The sequence below is a fragment of the Heteronotia binoei genome, chromosome 15 (assembly GCF_032191835.1).
Source record: "Heteronotia binoei isolate CCM8104 ecotype False Entrance Well chromosome 15, APGP_CSIRO_Hbin_v1, whole genome shotgun sequence".
Classification (NCBI taxonomy): domain Eukaryota; kingdom Metazoa; phylum Chordata; class Lepidosauria; order Squamata; family Gekkonidae; genus Heteronotia; species Heteronotia binoei.
In genome coordinates, this window is record NC_083237.1 from 60,107,885 (window position 1) to 60,129,047 (window position 21,163).

General features: G+C 47.7%; 1 protein-coding gene across 2 annotated transcripts in view; it reads left to right on the forward strand.

Annotated features, from left to right (window-relative positions):
- The first annotated feature begins 14,352 nt into the window (after positions 1–14,352).
- Positions 14,353–21,163, forward strand: part of FBXL20 (F-box and leucine rich repeat protein 20) — a 134,152-nt gene continuing 127,341 nt past the window's right edge. The window contains exon 1 of one of the 2 annotated variants that reach the window (XM_060256055.1): positions 14,353–14,555. In XM_060256055.1, the coding sequence (XP_060112038.1) occupies positions 14,514–14,555 (42 nt within the window). In that variant the 5' untranslated portion in view covers positions 14,353–14,513. Of the gene's footprint in view, positions 14,556–20,671; positions 20,738–21,163 lie in introns of those variants that run through there. The other variant, XM_060256054.1, reaches the window with a different exon arrangement.

The window sequence follows — 21,163 nt, forward strand, 5'->3', positions numbered from 1 at the left end:
AACACTCTGTGTCACAGAAGAACATAAGAGAAGCCCTGTTGGATCAGGCCAATGGCCCATCCAGTTCAACACTCTGTGTCACAGAAGAACATAAGAGAAGCCCTGTTGGATCAGGCCAACGGCCCCTCCAGTCCAACACTCTGTGTCACACATAAGAACATAAGAGAAGCCATGTTGGATCAGGCCAATGGCCCATCCAGTCCAACACTCTGTGTCACATAAGAACATAAGAGAAGCCATGTTGGATCAGGCCAGTGGCCCATCCAGTTCAACACTCTGTGTCACAGAAGAACATAAGAGAAGCCCTGTTGGATCAGGCCAACGGCCCCTCCAGTCCAACACTCTGTGTCACACATAAGAGAAGCCATGTTGGATCAGGCCAGTGGCCCATCCAGTTCAACACTCTGTGTCACAGAAGAACATAAGAGAAGCCCTGTTGGATCAGGCCAACGGCCCCTCCAGTCCAACACTCTGTGTCACACATAAGAACATAAGAGAAGCCATGTTGGATCAGGCCAGTGGCCCATCCAGTTCAACACTCTGTGTCACAGAAGAACATAAGAGAAGCCCTGTTGGATCAGGCCAACGGCCCCTCCAGTCCAACACTCTGTGTCACACATAAGAACATAAGAGAAGCCATGTTGGATCAGGCCAATGGCCCATCCAGTCCAACACTCTGTGTCACAGAAGAACATAAGAGAAGCCCTGTTGGATCAGGCCAACGGCCCCTCCAGTCCAACACTCTGTGTCACACATAAGAACATAAGAGAAGCCATGTTGGATCAGGCCAGTGGCCCATCCAGTCCAACACTCTGTGTCACAGAAGAACATAAGAGAAGCCCTGTTGGATCAGGCCAACGGCCCATCCAGTCCAACACTCTGTGTCACACATAAGAACATAAGAGAAGCCATGTTGGATCAGGCCAGTGGCCCATCCAGTCCAACACTCTGTGTCACAGAAGAACATAAGAGAAGCCCTGTTGGATCAGGCCAACGGCCCCTCCAGTCCAACACTCTGTGTCACACATAAGAGAAGCCATGTTGGATCAGGCCAATGGCCCATCCAGTCCAACACTCTGTGTCACACAGTGGCAAAAAATTTTATATATATATATATATATACACACACACATATACATACTGTGGCTAATAGCCACTGATGGACCTCTGCTCCATATTTTTATCTAAACCCCTCTTGAAGGTGGCCATGCTTGTGGACGCCACCACCTCCTGTGGCAGTGAATTCCACATGCTAATCACCCTTTGGGTGAAGAAGTACTTCCTTTTATCCGTTTTAACCCAACTGCTCAGCAATTTCATCGAATGCCCACGAGTTCTTGTATTGTGAGAAAGGGAGAAAAGGACTTCTTTCTCTACCTTCTCCATCCCATGCATAATCTTGTAAACCTCTCTCATGTCGCCCCGCAGTCGACGTTTCTCCAAGCTAAAGAGCCCCAAGCGTTTCAACCTTTCTTCATAGGGAAAGTGTTCCAGCCCTTTAATCATTCTAGTTGCCCTCGAATTGTCTTTGAGCTACATGGATCAGTTCCCCATTCCTACTTGTGTCCCGGGGTCGTTTTGTAGGGAAAAAAAGGTGGTGGAGCTCATCCAGGGATTGTTACGCAGCTGCATCTACTATTCAATAGACAAGGTGGGAAGAAGGAGTGGAACTCTCAGAAAGGTTCAGGAGCTGTGCTCCTGTGAGCTGCTGAATCTGAGGCCTACTTTTGTCTAAGGGGTCCCCAACCCCCGGGCCGCAGACCAGTACTGGTCCGTGGCCTGTTAGCAACCAGGCCGCAGACTGAGACAGAGGTGCTGCACCACCCTTTTTGCTCGGCCTGAATGGAGCAAGCCAGAGCAGCCCCTTTCACCTGCCTGGGACCTGGGCAGATGAAAGAGGCAGTGTGACATCGCTCCGAAGCACCACTTCTTTCATCCGCCCTGTGCCCGGTGGGTGGAAGGGAGAGTGTGGCAGCAACCTTTGTCTGCCCCTCATTTAAAGATCCCCATGGGGGCATGGGCAGGGTGGGGGCAGCCTGGGGTGGCCAAAAAAAAAAAAACCCGCGCCACCACCGATCTGTAGAAAAATTGTCTTCCACGAAACTGGTCCCTGGGGCCAAAAAAGGTTGGGAGACTGCTTTGACTCTTGAAAATCTTATTCGCCACTAAGGAGTTACTTGACTCAAAGATTCATGGAGGAAACAGCCGCTACGGAATCTACCCCACCAGCTTCCTCCCTCCACCAAATTCCCAGTCTCTCCAAGCCAGTGGGGTGCAATCCTGCGCACACCAGAGCTGCATGTGAGGATGAGTGCTCTTCCCTCCTAACAGATAAGCTTTTTAAAGAAAAAAAAAGTCTTGAAATATAAGAAACTTCCAATCTTTGGTCTCAATTTCCCTTTGTTGTTATTTGCTATTATTCCTCAGCTTGTAGAAACGGACCAGTTTTTTGCTTGTTTAAATAACCTCGACTTCTTAAGCAAAGAAGAATTGCTTCCTTCTGTATAACAGCTTGCTTTGCAAGGCTTGCTCAATCGCACAGGAGCTACAGAGCGGCTGAGGCTCCTCCCTTGAGGAAGGGTGGGGGAAAGAATAGTTTGCTTTGCCAGACTCTCTAAATCGCACAGCAGAGCTACTGAGCCAAGCCTCTCTTCCTTCTATTGGCTGAGGTCTCCCCCCCCCCCCCCCAATTCCACTGGGGAAGGAAGGAAAGAGCTCGAGCTTCCTTTGCCCAGTTCTCTGGCTCCCGTGGGAGAAATACAAAGAAAGCATCTTTAAGATCGACGGGTGCTAAAGTTTTAAGCATGTTTTATTTTTTTTAAACTATATTTGTGTTTGTGTCCTTTACAAACAAAGCACCTTTAAGAGCAACCAGTGCTAATGTTTTAAACATGTTTTATTTTAAGTTTTTTTTAAAAAATCTCTAGTGTTTGTGTCCTTGAAAAAGTTTCTCTCTCTACTACGTAATCTTAAATAGCTACGCACATGGCTCGGCCCAATCTGACACGGCCCCGCCCAACAAGGTCTCATTTATGTAGGGTTGCCAATCCCCAGGTGGAGGCAGGGGTTCCCCCGGTTTGGAGGCCCTCCCCCCGCTTCAGGGTCGTCAGAAAGCGGGGGGAGGGGAGGGAAATGTCTGCTGGGAACTCTCTTATTCCCCATGGAGATTTATTCCCATAGAAAATCATGGAGATTTGATCTGGGGCTCTGGAGGGGCTGTTTTTTGGGGTAGAGGCACCAAACTTTCAGTATAGCATCTAGTGCCTCTCCCCAAAATACCCCCCAAGTTTCAAAAAGATTGGACTAGAGGGTTCGATTCTACGAGCCCCAAAAGAAGGTGCCCCTATTCTTCATTATTTCCTATGGAAGGAAGGAATTGAAAAGGTGTGCCATCCCTTTAAATGTGACGGCCAGAACTCCCTTTGGAGTTCAATTATGCTTGTCACAGCCTTGATCCACCCCTAATGTCTCCTGGCTCCACCCCCAAAGTCCCCAGATATTTCTTGAATCCGACTTGGCAGCCCTACATTTATGTCAGATCCGACCCTCCTAATAAACGGATTCGACACCCCTGCCAATATGTCTAGATCAAAACTATTCACATTCTGCTTTTATTAACCATAGGGGTTACCAGATGCCTTCTTTTGGTGTGCGTGCTCGTCCTCTTTTTTTGTTTTTTAAACGGATTAAAATGTATTTCAAAGGAGATTTGCCAATCGAGATACTCCGTCGGGAACGATGTCCTCTTTTTAGCTTTCCAGCGGATGTGCTGATTCCCTATCGCGAGCTGCCTCCAGCCACGGCTCGGGTGACGCGCGCGCTCCTTTTGCAAACCTCCGCCTCGTTTCGAGGCCTGTCCGCGTTTGATTTCCCCCGCCTTTGTGACGTCACCGCAGAACACTCGCCTCGGTCTCTGATTGGGCTCCGCCACTTCCGATCGGAAGCCGAGGGAAAGCAAAGCGGAAACTTCGGACTGTCGCAGCCGGAAGAAAGACGTTTTTGTACTTTAGCCGCAGATGACTGGGGAAGGCAGTGGCAAATAGGGTTGCCAAGTCCAATTTAAGAAATATCTGGGGACTTTGGGGGTGGAGCCAGGAGACATTAGGGGTGGAGCCAAGATCAAGGCTGTGACAAGCATAATTGAACTCCAAAGGGAGTTCTGGCCATCACATTTAAAGGGACGGCACACCTTTTCAACGCCTTCCTTCCATAGGAAATCATGAAGGATAGGGGCACCTTCTTTTGGGGCTCATAGAATTGGACCCCCTGGTCTAATCTTTTTGAAACTTGGAGGGTATTTTGGGGAGAGGCACTAGATGCTGCACTGAAAATTTGGTGCCTCTACCTCAAAAAACAGGGGCCTCCCTCAGAGCCTCAGATACCTGTGGATTAATTCTCCATTATTTTCTATGGGAATAAATCTCCATAGGGAATAACAGAGTTCCCAGCAGACATTTCCCTCCCCTCCCCCCGCTTTCTGACGACCCTGAAGTGGGGAGAGGGCCTCCAAACCGGGGGATCCCCTGCCCCCACCTGGGGATTGGCAACCCTAGTGGCAAACCACATCATAACAAAAAGTCTGCCAAGAAAACGTTATGATGGGATGTCACCCCATGGGGCGGTAACGACTTGGTGCTTGCACAGAGGACTACCTTGACCTTTTTTATTTAAAACAAAGTTAGAAGTAGTAATACAGAAAGGAAATAAATCTTGGGATAGTGTTGGGTTCTTCTGAATCGGAATAAGCATTTTCTTTTGGCGAGGTCTTCAGTGGGGTACAGCGGATCTAGAATCATAGAGTCAGAAGGTGTAATACTGGCCATCTAGTCCAACCTACTGCTCAGTGCAGGATCAACCGAAAGCAGGGGTTTCAAACATGCAACTGGGGGCCAAATCAGGCCCCTGAGCAACTGGCTGTCATCTGCTTCCTTCTCCCTCTCTTGCTTCCTACTGCAATACAGCTTGCGTTGCCAGTCTTGCTCAGTTGCACAGGAGCTGCAGAGCAAAAGAGCTCTATTTTCTCCATTGGCTGAGGCCCCTCCCTTGGGGAGGAAGGGCGGGGGGAGAGCTTGCTTTTGCAGGTTCTCTCAATCTTATAGCAGAGCTACTAAGCCAAGCCTCTCTTCCTTCTGGAGAACCAGTTTCGTGTAGCGGTTAAGTATGCGGGCTCTTATCTGGGAGAACCGGGTTTGATTCCCCACTCCTCCGCTTGCACCTGCTGGAATGGCCTTGGGTCAGCTATAGCTCTGGCAGAGGTTGCCCTTGAAAGGGCAGCTGCTGTGAGAGCCCTCTCCAGCCCCACCCACCTCACAGGGTGTTTGTTGTGGGGGAGGAAGGTAAAGGAGATTGTGAGCCGCCCTGAGACTCTTCGGAGTGGAGGGTGGGATATAAATCCAATATCTTCTTCTTCTAGTGGCTGAGGCTCCTCCCAGCCCCTAGGGAGGGAAGGAAAGAGCCAGAGCTTCCTTTGCCCAGTTCCCTGGATCCCATGGGAGAAATACAAAGAAAGCATCTTTAAAACCAACAAGTGCTAATGTTTAAGCATTTTTTATTTTAAGTTTTTTAAAAATCCTTTTAATTGTGTTTGGGTCGTTTTAAAGTTTATGTCTGCTGCTACCTAATCTTAAATAGGTACACACATGGCCCAGCCATAACAAGGTCTCATTTATGTCAGATCCGGCCCTCATAAAAATGAGTTTGACACCCCTGGCCTAAAGCATCCCTTACATGCCTTCGTCCAGAGTTGACACTCCTTGAAAACTGCCAGTGAGAAGGAGCTCACCACCTCCACCAGGCAGCTGCTTCCACCTGCCTTTAACACTCCTTCTCATTGTGCTGGTAGTATTAAACAAGATTATTCTTCTACAGGCAAAATGCCTCCTTCAGAGAGACTGAGGGTACCGATTTTATTTGGCTAGGCAGAGACGGATTGGCCATTTCACTGACAGGGTAATTTCCCATTGGGCCACTGCTCTGGAGATGCCATTGGAAGGGAGGGGCAAGCAAGAAACAATCCTCTCCGGAACTTTGCTTATATATCGAGGATGATGTGGAATTGTTCTCTGTGGTCCCAGAAGGTAGGACCAGAACCAGTGGGCTGAAATTAAATCAAAAGAGTTTCCGGCTCAACATTAGGAAGAACTTCCTGACCATTAGAGCGATTCCTCAGTGGAACAGGCTTCCTCAGGAGGTGCTGGGCTCTCCTTCCTTGGAGGTTTTTAAGCAGAAGTTTTTAATTAGAAGTAGGAAACCAGCCAGGGAGGCAGTGGGGCCCTTGGATGACCATGGGGTAAAAGGATTACTGAAGGAGGATAGGGAAATGGCTGAAAAGCTAAATGAATTTTTTGCCTCCGTCTTCACTGTAGAAGACGAGAACTTTTTGCCCGCCCCAGAACCACTAATTTTGGAAGGGGTGTTGAAAGACCTGAGTCAGATTGAGGTGACAAATGAGGAGGTCCTACAACTGATAGACAAATTAAAAACTAATAAGTCACCGGGTCCGGATGGCATACATCCGAGAGTTCTGAAGGAACTCAAAGTTGAACTTGTGGATCTTCTAACAAAAATCTGTAATCTTTCATTGAAATCTGCCTCCATTCCTGAGGACTGGAAGGTAGCAAATGTCACCCCCATCTTTAAAAAAGGTTCCAGAGGAGATCCGGGAAACTACAGGCCAGTCAGTCTGACTTCAACACCGGGAAAGTTGGTAGAAACCATTATCAAGGACAGAATGAGTAGGCACATTGATGAACACGGGTTATTGAGGAAGACTCAGCATGGGTTCTGCAAGGGAAGATCTTGCCTCACTAACCTATTGCATTTCTTTGAGGGGGTGAACAAACATGTGGACAAAGGAGACCCGATAGATGTTGTTTACCTTGACTTCCAGAAAGCTTTTGATAAAGTTCCTCATCAAAGGCTCCTTAGAAAGCTTGAGAATCATGGAGTAAAAGGACAGGTCCTCTTGTGGATCAAAAACTGGCTGAGTAATAGGAAGCAGAGAGTGAGTATAAATGGGCAGTCTTCGCAGTGGAGGACGGTAAGCAGTGGGGTGCCGCAGGGCTCGGTACTGGGTCCCATGCTTTTTAACTTGTTCATAAATGATTTAGAGTTCGGAGTGAGCAGTGAAGTGGCCAAGTTTGCGGATGACACTAAATTGTTCAGGGTGGTGAGAACCAGAGAGGATTGTGAGGAACTCCAAAGGGATCTGTTGAGGCTGGGTGAGTGGGCGTCAACGTGGCAGATGCGGTTCAATGTGGCCAAGTGCAAAGTAATGCACATTGGGGCTAAGAATCCCAGCTACAAATACAAGTTGATGGGGTGTGAACTGGCAGAGACTGATCAAGAGAGAGATCTTGGGGTCATGATAGATAACTCACTGAAAGTGTCAAGACAGTGTGCGTTTGCAATAAAAAAGGCCAATGCCATGCTGGGAATTATTAGGAAGGGAATTGAAAACAAATCAGCCAGTATCATAATGCCCCTGTATAAATCGATGGTGCGGTCTCATTTGGAGTACTGTGTGCAGTTCTGGTCGCCGCACCTCAAAAAGGATATTATAGCTTTAGAGAAGGTGCAGAGAAGGGCAACTAGAATGATTAAAGGGCTGGAGCACTTTCCCTATGAAGAAAGGTTGAAACGCTTGGGACTCTTTAGCTTGGAGAAACGTCGACTGCGGGGTGACATGATAGAGGTTTACAAGATAATGCATGGAATGGAGAAAGTAGAGAAAGAAGTACTTTTCTCCCTTTCTCACAATACAAGAACTCGTGGGCATTCGATGAAATTGCTGAGCAGACAGGTTAAGACGGATAAAAGGAAGTACTTCTTCACCCAAAGGGTGATTAACATGTGGAATTCACTGCCACAGGAGGTGGTGGCGGCCACAAGTATAGCCACCTTCAAGAGGGGTTTAGATAAAAATATGGAGCACAGGTCCATCAGTGGCTATTAGCCACAGTGTATGGAGCACAGGTCCACCAGTGGCTATTAGCCACAGTGTATGTGTGTATATAACATTTTTTGCCACTGTGTGACACAGAGTGTTGGACTTGATGGGCCGTTGGCCTGATCCAACATGGCTTCTCTTATGTTCTTATGTTCAGAGGCTAGATGGCCATCTGACAGCAATACGGGTCCTGTGAATTTAGGGGGAGAGGTTTGTGAGTTTCCTGCATTGTGCAGGGGGTTGGACTAGATGACCCCGGGGACCCCTTCCAACTCTATGATTCTACGATACCTCAGGGGCCACTCGGCTCAGACCCTTCATCAGCAATAACAATTGGTACCAGTTAGAGGGAAAACGCAACGGGTGAACTAATAATGCCGATTGCTGACTTTAAAGCACTAGCTTATATCACCACGCGGGGCCACCCAACTGGGCTTGCTTCGGGAGCCTTTTCGTTTCCCAGTCCACTCCTGTGAATAGGAATCAGAGGGGCTGTAGGGGAGAAAGATTCCGTTCCTGAATGTGGGGGCCTGCTCTTCAGGAAGACCCACAGTATTTGCTGGCGTATAAGACAACTTTTTTGCCCTGAAAAACATGCCTCCAAGTGGGAGGGGTCGTCTTATACGCTGGGTGCACTTCAGTTGGGATAGACATAGCTGCCCATAGTGGCCTTCCGCTGCTCGCCCGGTGCCCATAGTGGCCTCCCGATGCCCGCCCACCTCATTCTACATACCGTCCAGTATCACGCGGTATCCAGCGCGGCCGCGGCGGGTCATCAGCGTGGCTGCGGCGAGTATCAGCAGTGAGACAGGGGTGCCAGCCTTTTCAGCGTGACCGGCCCGTTCTGCTCGGCGGGAAGCAGCGGCGCTCCGGCCCGCCCTTTGTCTATGCAGAGCTCGGACATGCACACTAGTGCCGGTCACAGGGAGATGCAGGGGCGGGGCGGATGTTCTTTTACCTTTTATTTGGTGTGTGGAAGGTGTGCGGAAGAGGGGGTAGTCTTATACAGCGAGTATATAACACAAACTATATTTTGAGTGGAAATGTTGGGGGGTCGTCTTATACGCCCAGTCGTCTTATACGCCGGCAAATACGGTACATGCTTATTGTTATGTCCTGAGTTTGAGGCGCAGCACAATAAACTGAGAGGATCCAAAGATCTGCATCCCGATAGGCTACATCGGGGTGGCTGACGATAGCTCTCCAGATTTTTTTTGTGACTACAACTCCCATCAGCCCCAGCCATTGGCCATGCTGGCTGGGGCTGATGGGAGTTGTAGGCAAAAACATCTGGCGAGCTATCATTGGCCACCCCTGGGCTACATCATCCCAACTGGCCATCGGGAAGCAGTATCAGGGAATCCTAGGACCTGCCAATGGGTATGTATATTCTAATGAAGGATCCAAAAAGGGTGCAATCACAGGGTGTTTTCTGCTTCATGGGGGCTGGGTTTTCCCTACCCCAACTGGGTATATTGCTGCGTGTTCTGAGTGCTTGTCAGTCCAATTCAAGAAACATCTGGGGATTTTGGGGGTGGAGCCAGGAGACATTGAGGGTGGAGCCAGGAGCAAGGGTGTGACAGGCACAATTGAACTCCAAAGGGAGTTCTGGCCATCACATTTAAAGGGACCGCACACCTTTTAAATGCCTTCCCTCCATTGGAAATAATGAAGGATAGGGGCACCTTCTTTTGGAGCTCATAGAAGTAGACCCCCTGGTCCAATCTTTTTGAAACGTGGAGGGTCTTTCGAGAAGAGGCATTGGATGCTATGCTGCAAATTCGGCACCTTTACCTCAAAAAACAGACCCCCCCCCCAAAGCCCCAGATACCCGCAGATCAATTCTCCATTATACCCTATGGAAATCAGTCTCCATTGGGAATGATGGAATGCTCAGCAGACATTTCCCCCACACACACACTGCTTTCTGATGACCCTGAAATGGGGGGAGGGCCTCCAAACTGAGGGGGGGATCCCCTGCCCTCACCTGGGGATTGTGCAACCAACAAAGAGCAATGCAGATAGTGAAGCAGGCAAAAAGGTAACAGGAACCCCCACGAAAACCAGCCTCCAAAAGCTTCTACAAATACAATGCTTCTACAAATAGTAAAGGATTATTTCACACAATAATTGTTTACAAGAAAAATACAGAAGGAAAGCAGAAGGAATGATACGCTAGGCGGTAGTACTCTATGTATTGCTTTTGCTTCTACAAGCAAGGAAATTGATCATACTGGATAGAAGCAATTACAACAACAACAATAATAATAATTTTTAATTTATATCCCGCCCTCCCCGCCGAAGCAGGCTCAGGGCGGCTTACATGACATAAATACATCATTACAGAAATACAACAATAAAATTCATAGCATTGAAAAATACAATTACATTTCAACTAACAGTTAATAATAATAGTTTTTAATTTGTACAAGCATATTGGATAGAAGCAACTGCTAGCATCAGCCTTTGAACTGTATAAAAACTTTGTATAAGCTTGCTGTACAAAAGAAACTCCTTGGAGCACGGATCTCTGCGGACAACTTCACCATTGGAATCACTGCCTGCACCCATCTGTTAAGGAATTCTGGACACTCATTTGTTTCTAAGTGACTTTGGGTGTGGGTTAGACGTTCCTTATGTATTTTTCTTGCGAACAATTATTGTGTGATTTTGCTTTTGGAGGTTTTTGCTTTGGAGGCTGGTTTTCACAGTGGTTCCCGTTACCTTTTCCCCTACCCCACCTGGGGTTTGGCAACTCTACTCACTACTTAACACTGTGTCCTGAATCGAGTCCTGAATATTATGCATGTCAGTAAACTTAAGAAATCCACAGAGCTCATGATGCTGCTCTTTATGAGGAGAAATTAACAACTATAAGTGTTAATCTCTCCTCATAAAGAGCAGCATCATGAGCTCTGTGGATTTCTTAAGCTTACTGACATGCATAATATTAAAACACTTATAGTTGTTAATCTCTCCTCATAAAGAGCAGCATCATGAGCTCTGTGGATTTCTTAAGCTTACTGACATGCATAATATTAAAACACTTAGTTGTTAATCTCTCCTTACTGACATGCATAATATTAAAACACTTATAGTTGTTAATCTCTCCTCATAAAGAGCAGCATCATGAGCTCTGTGGATTTCTTAAGCTTATTGACATGCATAATATTAAACACTTATAGTTGCTAATCTCTCCTCATAAAGAGCAGCATCATGAGCTCTGTGGATTTCTTAAGCTTACTGACATGCATAATATTCAGGACTCGATTCCAAAAATTGTGCAGTGAAGGCTCAAACTTACTTGGATGTGCTGTCTTAGTTTAAAATGGTGATGAAGTTCTGGGAGTAGTCAGTGCTGGAAGCAGGGTTTCTTTTCCTCCTCATATTCCCCCAAGTACAGGCAGGGCTTCTTCTTCTTTTAGCTGGCTCGGGATCAGGGGGTGTGGCCTAATATGCAAATGAGTTCCCACTAGGCGGTTCCCACTACCCAAAGAGCCCTCGTCGCAGATGTTTCAAAACCTCCGGGTCCTTGAAGGAATCCATGTAGATGGTCTTGCCAGAGGCACAAAAGAAATGGCTGGCTTATGTTGGGGTGTGTGGGCAAGACAAACCGTAACAGGAGGGGTGCCAGCCTCCAGGTGGGGCCTGGGGATCTCCTGCTTTTCCAACTGATCTTCAGCCAGCAGGGATCAGCTCCCCTGGAGAAAATGAGATTGTGAGAAAATCGCTGGAGACGCTAGAACTTTCACATGAAACGTGTATAAATGCATTTAAGAACAAACTAAACCAAACAAATCTACGGAACACTGAACATTCAGTTCATGACATTTCCCCACATAGTCTTGTAATAGCCTTGAAATTAGGCTTCCTCAAGATAGACACAACGTGGGTATTTGCTTTCTTTCCTCCTTCCTTTCTGTGTTGAGGGTCTCAAACATCTGAAGGAGAAGATGATGAAGATATTGGATTTACATCCCGCCCTCCACTCCAAAGAGTCTCAGAGCGGCTCACAATCTCCTTTCCCTTCCTCCCCCACAACAGACACCCTGTGAGGTAGATGAAGATATTGGATTTATATCCTGCCCTCCACTCCGAAGAGTCTCAGAGCGGCTCACAGTCTCCTTTCCCTTCCTCCCCCACAACAGACACCCTGTGAGGTAGATGAAGATATTGGATTTATATCCCGCCCTCCACTCTGAAGAGTCTCAGAGCGGCTCACAATCTCCTTTCCCTTCCTCCCCCACAACAGACACCCTGTAAGGTGGATGAAGATATTGGATTTATATCCCGCCCTCCACTCCGAAGAGTCTCAGAGCAGCTCACAGTCTCCTTTCCCTTCCTCCCCCACAACAGACACCCTGTGAGGTAGATGAAGATATTGGATTTATATCCCGCCCTCCACTCTGAAGAGTCTCAGAGTGGCTCACAATCTCCTTTCCCTTCCCCCCCCCCACAACAGACACCCTGTGAGGTAGATGAAGATATTGGATTTATATCCCGCCCTCCACTCCGAAGAGTCTCAGAGCGGCTCACAATCTCCTTTCCCTTCCTCCCCCACAACAGACACCCTGTGAGGTAGATGAAGATATTGGATTTATATCCCGCCCTCCACTCCGAAGAGTCTCAGAGCGGCTCACAATCTCCTTTACCTTCCTCCCCCACAACAGACACCCTGTGAGGTAGATGAAGATATTGGATTTATATCTCACCCTCCACTCTGATGAGTCTCAGAGCGGCTCACAATCTCCTTTCCCTTCCTCCCCCACAACAGACACCCTGTGAGGTGGGTGGGGCTGGAGAGGGCTCTCACAGCAGCTGCCCTTTCAAGGACAACCTCTGCCAGAGCTATGGCTGACCCAAGGCCATGCTAGCAGGTGCAAGTGGAGGAGTGGGGAATCAAACCCGGTTTTCCCAGATAAGAGTCTGCACACTTAACCACTACAGGGGAAGAAGGTCTATGAGAGCTATGGCTGACCCAAGGCCATGCCAGCAGGTGCAAGTGGAGGAGTGCGGAATCAAACCCGGTTCTCCCAGATAAGAGTCCACACACTTCACCACTATGCCAAACTGGCTCTCCAATCTGACATTCATGTCTTTCAGCTTTCAAACATCTGATGCTTATTCTAGGGGACTCTTATGTTAAACAAGTTTGGCCACCCTTGCTCTATGGCACTGTACCCCGCTGAGGCCCCTCCCTTCCCCAAACCTTGCCTTCTCCCAGCTCCATCCCCAAAGTCGCCAAGTATTTGCCAACACAAACCTGGCAACCCTAAAATAAGTACAACCCTAAAATAAGTACAATAGAACTGACAAATAATGTCAGTAGTCAAGTGCATAGCATTGAAGCAGTTTAGTGGAAATCAGTTTCCCAGACAATAAAATCTTTTTGTGGACTAAATGGTAGTTCCGGTATAAAATAAAAAAAACAATGTTATGACTTTGGATTGGGGTGGCACTGAGGGTGGGGAGTTTTAGAAAAACAGACTGGCAATGGATCTTGCTCAGTCCTCCCAAGACTACAAATACCATAGAGCAAGTTAGATAGCTAGGTTCATAGCATAGATCCAAGAGGGCAGCCGTGTTGGTCTGAAGCAGTTGAACAAAGCAGGAGTCAAGTGGCACCTTTAAGACCAACGAAGTTTTATTCAGAACGTAAGGTTTCGTGTGCTCTCGTAAGCTCTCTGGCTTTCGGAGAGCCAGTTTGGTGTAGTGGTTAAGTGTGTGGATTCTTATCTGGGAGAACCGGGTTTGATTCCCCACTCCTCCACTTGCACCTGCTGGAATGGCCTTGGGTCAGCCAGAGCTCTGGCAGAGGTTGTCCTTGAAAGGGCAGCTGCTGTGAGAGCCCTCTCCAGCCCCACCCACCCCCAGAGCCCCAGATACCCGCAGATCAATTCTCCATGATTTTCTATGGGAATAAATCTCCATAGGGAATAACAGAATTCCCAGCAGACATTTCCTCCCCCCCCCCCTTCTGATGACCTGAAGCGGGGAGGGGGTCTCCAAACCGGGGTATCCCCTGCCCCCACCTGGGGATTGGCAACCCTACCGCCCCACCGCAAGAGAGAGACAGCGAGCCGCCTTCCCTCCCCTCGGCCAGACGGCTGAGTCCCGCGCGTGCGCAGCTCCCCGCGCATGCGCCGCCGATTCCCCGCGCCTGCGCGTGCCCATGCCAGCCCCCACCCTCCTCCGGCCTGCGCCGGGCTCGTCCAATGAGCGGCGCTGTTGCTGGCAGGTGCGGAGTGTTTTTGTTTTGGGTTGAAGAAGGAGGAGAAGAAGAAGTAGTTGGAGCGGAGGCAGGCCGGCCTGTCGGTGGCGGCCGCGGAGGACTCGGCTTCCCCCTCCCCCTGAGGCGGGCGACCCGGCTTCCCTCAGCGGCGGCCCGGGGCAGGGCTCGTTGGCTTCCCTGCGGCGCGACGGGAACGGCGAGGCCGGGCTGGGCTCGGGCCGCCCGGGGTCCCTCCAGCCGCTGCTGACGCCGCCCAGGAGGAGGGGGGGCCAGGCCTGGCCCGGCTTGGCCTGGCCGGGCCTCACCCGAGCCGACCCCCGCAGGGCATCCACCATGAGGAGGGAAATGAACGGCGTGACCAAGAGCCGCTTTGAGGTGAGCGGGGGGGCCAGCCCCCAGGCGGGGCCGGGAGATCTCCCGGGGGGGCCAGGCGGCCGGCTGTCCCCTTGGGAGGGAGGGGGGGGGGCTCCCTCGTCACGCTCCTCTCCCCTCCCCGGGCACTTCGCCAAATCTCCAGGCGCTTTTATTGGTCGATTAGGTTTCCCGACCTTATAATGGGGAGGGGGTTCCTGTGCCTTTTTCTTGATGGATTAGATTTCCCAACCTTATAATGGGGAGGGGGTTCCTGTGCCTTTTTCTTGATGGATTAGATTTCCCAACCTTATAATGGGGAGGGGGTTCCTGTGCCTTTTTCTTGATGGATTAGATTTCCCAACCTTATAATGGGGAGGGGGTTCCTGTGCCTTTTTATTGATGGATTAGATTTCCCAACCTTATAATGGGGAGGGGGTTCCTGTGCCTTTTTATTGATGGATTAGATTTCCCGACCTTATAATGGGGAGGGGGTTCCTGTGCCTTTTTCTTGATGGATTAGATTTCCCAACCTTATAATGGGGAGGGGGTTCCTGTGCCTTTTTCTTGATGGATTAGATTTCCCAACCTTATAATGGGGAGGGGGTTCCTGTGCCTTTTTCTTGATGGATTAGATTTCCCAACCTTATAATGGGGAGGGGGTTCCTGTGCCTTTTTCTTGATGGATTAGATTTCCCAACCTTATAATGGGGAGGGGGTTCCTGTGCCTTTTTATTGATGGATTAGATTTCCCAACCTTATAATGGGGAGGGGGTTCCTGTGCCTTTTTATTGATGGATTAGATTTCCCGACCTTATAATGGGGAGGGGGTTCCTGTGCCTTTTTCTTGATGGATTAGATTTCCCAACCTTATAATGGGGAGGGGGTTCCTGTGCCTTTTTCTTGATGGATTAGATTTCCCAACCTTATAATGGGGAGGGGGTTCCTGTGCCTTTTTCTTGATGGATTAGATTTCCCAACCTTATAATGGGGAGGGGGTTCCTGTGCCTTTTTCTTGATGGATTAGATTTCCCAACCTTATAATGGGGAGGGGGTTTCTGTGCCTTTTTCTTGATGGATTAATTTCCCAACCTTATAATGGGGAGGGGGTTCCTGTGCCTTTTTCTTGATGGATTAGATTTCTCAACCTTATAATGGGGAGGGGGTTCCTGTGCCTTTTTCTTGATGGATTAGATTTCCCAACCTTATAATGGGGAGGGGGTTCCTGTGCCTTTTTATTGATGGATTAGATTTCCCAACCTTATAATGGGGAGGGGGTTCCTGTGCCTTTTTCTTGATGCATTAGATTTCTCAACCTTATAATGGGGAGGGGGTTCCTGTGCCTTTTTCTTGATGGATTAGATTTCCCAACCTTATAATGGGGAGGGGGTTCCTGTGCCTTTTTCTTGATGGATTAGATTTCCCAACCTTATAATGGGGAGGGGGTTCCTGTGCCTTTTTCTTGATGGATTAGATTTCCCAACCTTATAATGGGGAGGGGGTTCCTGTGCCTTTTTCTTGATGGATTAATTTCCCAACCTTATAATGGGGAGGGGGTTCCTGTGCCTTTTTATTGATGGAGTAGATTTCCCAGCCTTATAATGGGGAGGGGGTTCCTGTGCCTTTTTATTGATGGAGTAGATTTCCCAACCTTATAATGGGGAGGGGGTTCCTGTGCCTTTTTATTGATGGAGTAGATTTCCCAACCTTATAATGGGGAGGGGGTTTCTGTGCCTTTTTATTGATGGATTAGATTTCCCAACCTTATAATGGGGAGGGGGTTTCTGTGCCTTTTTATTGATGGATTAGATTTCCCAACCTTATAATGGGGGAAAGGGGTTCTGTACTTTTTTATTTATTTATTAGATTTCCCAACTTTGTAATGGGGGAGGGGGTTTCTGTACCTTTCTATTTATTGATTAGATTTCCCAACCTTATAATGGGGAGGGGGTTTCTGTGCCTTTTTATTGATTGAGTATATTTCCCAACCTCATAATGGGGGAGGGGGTTTCTGTGCCCTTTTATTGATTGAGTCGATTTCCCAACCTTTTAATGGGGAGGGGATTTTTGTGCCTTTTTATTGATTGAGTAGATTTCCCAACCTCATAATGGGGGAGGGGATTTCTGTGCCTTTTTATTGATGGATTAGATTTCCCAACCTTATAATGGGGGAAAGGGTTTCTGTAATTTTTTATTTATTTATTTATTAGATTTCCCAACCTTGTAATGGGGAAGGGGGTTTCTGTGCCTTTTTATTGATTAGATTTCCCAACGCTATAATGGGGGAAGGGGTTTCCATGCATTTTTTAAAAAGATTTTTATTGACAGATTTTCAATTCACAATAAAGAACACTGTAATCTATCGCCTCAAATAATGCAGCTTTAGTGAGGATATAATTAACACATTTTTAAAAACCAAGAAAAAGTAATTCATAAAATAGAGAACCAAAGAGCAATCATACAATTATGCTGAAGAGCATCCAGTGAAGATACATTCTACTGACTGATTCTGCTGTAGGAATGTACAAACAACTGTCCCAGTATTGTATTAAGAAATCCAGTTAATCAAACTCAACTATTTAGAAGTCACAGTATTTTGTATTCAGACCAGAGGAGAGAAAATGAGCCCAGAACATATTAAAATAGAGCATATCATGATAAAAACTGTTTTTTGGGAGAATATTATGTTTGGTGCGATATTCCATTGTTTGGAACCAGAACACAGTAAATTTTTCTTGAGTATGTTGTCAGAACATCAGCACTATAAATTGAGATTTTACTTAGTAGGAAATAATCCCACAGTCTGTGCATTTATTGATTAGATTTCCCCAACCTTATAATGGTGGAGGGGGTTTCTGTGCATGTGAGGAGTGCTTTTTCTTTTAAAAAATGAATGTAGTGTCTGGATGTGTCAGGAATTCTGGTTGGAGGGTAAAATTAGCTCACCTTCAAGGACTGAAAAACTCGGGAGGGGGCATAAGAAGGACAGTTGGGGTTTTCTTTGGTTCTTTGAGTGGCCCAGTAAGGGGGGGGGGGGACTAATGGATTGTGATGGGTTCAGGGTTGTTTGTTCCCCTTTTGACTTCGCTTATAGGCTGTCCATCTAACAGACCCTCTCCCCCTGTGCATACGAAAGGAAACAAGTTAGCAGGGAAAGGACAAGGGAGTTTATGGCAGAAGAGGAGAGGACACATTTCCCGTGAGTTGGGGGAAGGGAGGTGAAAGGTTGGTGTGCTGTGCATGTGTGTGTGGGGTCAAACTAGAAAATTTGAGCCTTTCTGTGATCCCTGGTCTTTCGGGGAGCATATTGTGATGGAGAGGGCAGCAGGAGGCGTAGGGAATGTTATGGTACAGTCCTGTATCGGGTTACTGCAGTCTGAGCCTGTTGAAATCAATTGGCTTAGATTGAAGTCTGCATAGGATTTCACTGTTATGGTGGTGTAGGTGGATCACACTGTATTGAGGCAGTTCTTTTTTAACCACTCCACCACTGAAATGAAGAACTGTTGGACATGAGTTAAGAGAGATTGTGTGGGTGACTGTGGTCCGTTTGTGTGCTGGAGATGGTGGTCTTGATTTTTGTGTGCGTGTGCCAGATTGAAATGGATGAAAGTTTAGAGAGAAAGAGTATTAAGAAAAGCCCTTCAAAAACATGATTGCTGCAAATTCCAAGGGGTTTTTTTTTTGCGGGGGGGGGGAGAGGTTGTTGGGTTAGGAGGGGCAGGCTGCGCTGAGAGAAAGTGATGAACCGCTGCAGAAATTAGAGGAGGAGTTAACCATGATGGGATGTACATATTGCAAAGAGTGGAGGTGGTTGTTGTTCATTAAACGTTTGTTTCTGGTGTGCGCAGGATGCTGGGAGATTGTGTGCGTGAACGATGGGGTGGTAGAAGTGGTGAAAGGTGGGGATTGCAAGAGATACTCTGGAAGGATGTTGGGATTTTCAAGTGGAAGAATATAAATTCAAGGACTGTTTAAGCGCTTGTCTGCGAATAAGCCAAGGGGGAGTATGTTTCTCATTGGCAAGGCTTTCTGTGGGAGTATTGGGAGAGGGGTAGTGCAGAAGGCGAGGCCTGGCAGATTGCAGAGTGGGATTGGATACACTGAATAAGGGGAGGTGGGTGGGAAGGAGCTCTGGTCCTGCAAAACAGAATGGTGGTGGTGGGGAAACACAGTGATGACTAATCTTAATGATCTCGAGGGGCATGTATTGCCAGCTGCTGGCTGTGGAGATGTTGGTCCTTCCTGCTTGGGTAGGTGGCGCACACACAGAGAGTAGTCTTACCTGTAGGTTATGTGTTTTGATTGGGTGAAGGAGGACAGCAGTGCTGTTGCATTGTGTTGTTTTTTTAATACAAGAAAAAAAGGCAGACACTGAAAATTGTCAGGTATCACCTGTAGATATGTTATATTATTTATATTTTTTGATTTATATCCCGCCCTTCCCACCGAAGTGGCTCAGGGCGGCTTACAACATATAAAACTTACATAGGTTTGGCTTAAAAACAATTACAAAGCAGCAATTAAAACAATAGATTAATAAAACATAAAAACCAGCGATCTGTCAGAATGCACTCTAGCTCCATCCAAAATTCTCAGTGTCGGTTAGTTATAGGCCAGCCGGAAGAGGACTGTCTTGCAGGCCCTGCGGAACTACCCTAGGTCCCGCAGGGCCCTCACCTCTTCCGGCAGCTGGTTCCACCAGTAAGGCGCCGTTACCGAGAAGGCCCGATCCCTGGTGGATTTCAGATGGGCCTCCTTTGGCCCGGGGATTACTAGCAGGTTTTGCGAACCCGATCTCAGTACTCTCTGGGGAACGTGTGGGAAGAGACGGTCCCTAAGGTAGGCAGGTCCTAGGCCATATAGGGCTTTAAAGGTAATGACCAGCACCTTGTACCGGACTCGGAATATTATTGGCAGCCAGTGCAGTTCCCGAAGCCCCGGCCGAATGTGCTCCCATCTTGGGAGCCCTAATAACAGCCGGGCAGCGGCATTCTGCACTAACTGCAACTTCCGGGTTCGGCACAAGGGCAGCCCCATGTAGAGGGCATTACAGTAGTCCAACCTCGAGGTGACCGTAGCATGAATCACTGTTGCTAGGTCGTCGTGCTCCAGGAAAGGAGCCAACTGCCTCGCCCGCCTAAGATGAAAAAATGCAGACTTGGCAGTGGCTGCTATCTGAGCCTCCATTGTCAGTGAAGGCTCTAATAGTACCCCCAAACTCTTGAGTACCCCCATATGTGAGAGTGTATGGTCTTCTTTTTGTGCAGCGATGGGAAATTCATGCATATATGGGTTTAGATAATCTCCTTTAAAAAAAAAACACAACAAGCATATGCCCTCCCCATGTGCATTAATTATGTGTCTAGGTTCTAGCCAGTGGTGTTCTCATTGATAAGAGCTTACAAAGAACCATCAGCTCTCCTGGGTGTTGATTCTAGAGTAAGGGAGATTTTACTGCTTTGGAGAGGCTTGGATAGCATAGTTTATCATAAAGTAACAAATGTGATTGTAGTTTAAGGGCCTTGTAGGGCTGGACAATTGTTTTCAGCGTGTGGTGCCGTAGACATTGCGCAGAATGGATGCTGAAGATATTTTAGGGGGGGGGGGAAATACGGAAAGGTAACAGCGTATGTGTTTGACTTCTGAAAGCACAAAAGACGAGTCCACTGTTTTTGCTTTATTCCAGCATGGGGAAGGGAATTTGAATACCGGGGAGCCCAAGGGGTGGAGATACTGGAAGGAGCGCAGGCATAGGGCAAACAATGAGCGCAATTCAGGAAAACTATGCTACGTAATCGGCATGATCTGGGACCACACAGAAGCACCCTATCAAAGGAGAGTTCCTTCCAATTCTTTGTTGTAACAGCTGTGTTACTTCTTTCTTTACTAAGTTAAAGGGGATGGTTGGGGAGGCAACACGGGGAACATAAATGAGAGCACCAGGATGTTTCCTCCCTCTTCACTTTGTGCAGATTTCACAGAGGAGAGAAGTAAAATGCCTCTCGGCTGTGTGACCCAAGGACCCCTTGAATAAGGGATAGGACCCTGGCCGTGGTTACGGTCCTACGTTGAGGTCTGGAAAGGAGAAGCGAGTGGGACTGAGTGGAAATTTGACTTGGATGCAGCCTGGCCGAGGGTAATAGTTCTGCAGGATGAAGAAGAACCATGTCTTTATCCAGAAATTGGCCGGAGGATTGAGACAGGTAGAAACCACGTTTTGGCTTTGTTCTTCAGTTTCCTAGAAACACTAGTATTTGTGTAATGTAAAAATCAAAACTAAAGAAGCTGAGAGGGAAGGGGGTGCGTGTTTGCATTAGTCTGCTGTGGATTGTATAGCTCAGGAACTTGTAAATTGAGGTAGAAACAGTAATTCGGAGAAAGCGATCAGTTTAGCATTCCAGCTAGCAAAATAGTTAGAAAAGGGGGGTATATGCATACCAAAATATTATATTCCAGTTTGCAGGAAAGGCGGTGAAAATGAAAGCGAAGAATCTTTGGATGCTGGGAGGATCACTTACGATGAGGTTTTCCTGACTTGTTTTTAACCTGCGAGTGGATTTTACAGCCTCATATTGGCAGGCTTTCCCCCTCCCATGGTTGGCACTGATGCAGGGTGGGGAAGGCGTTGA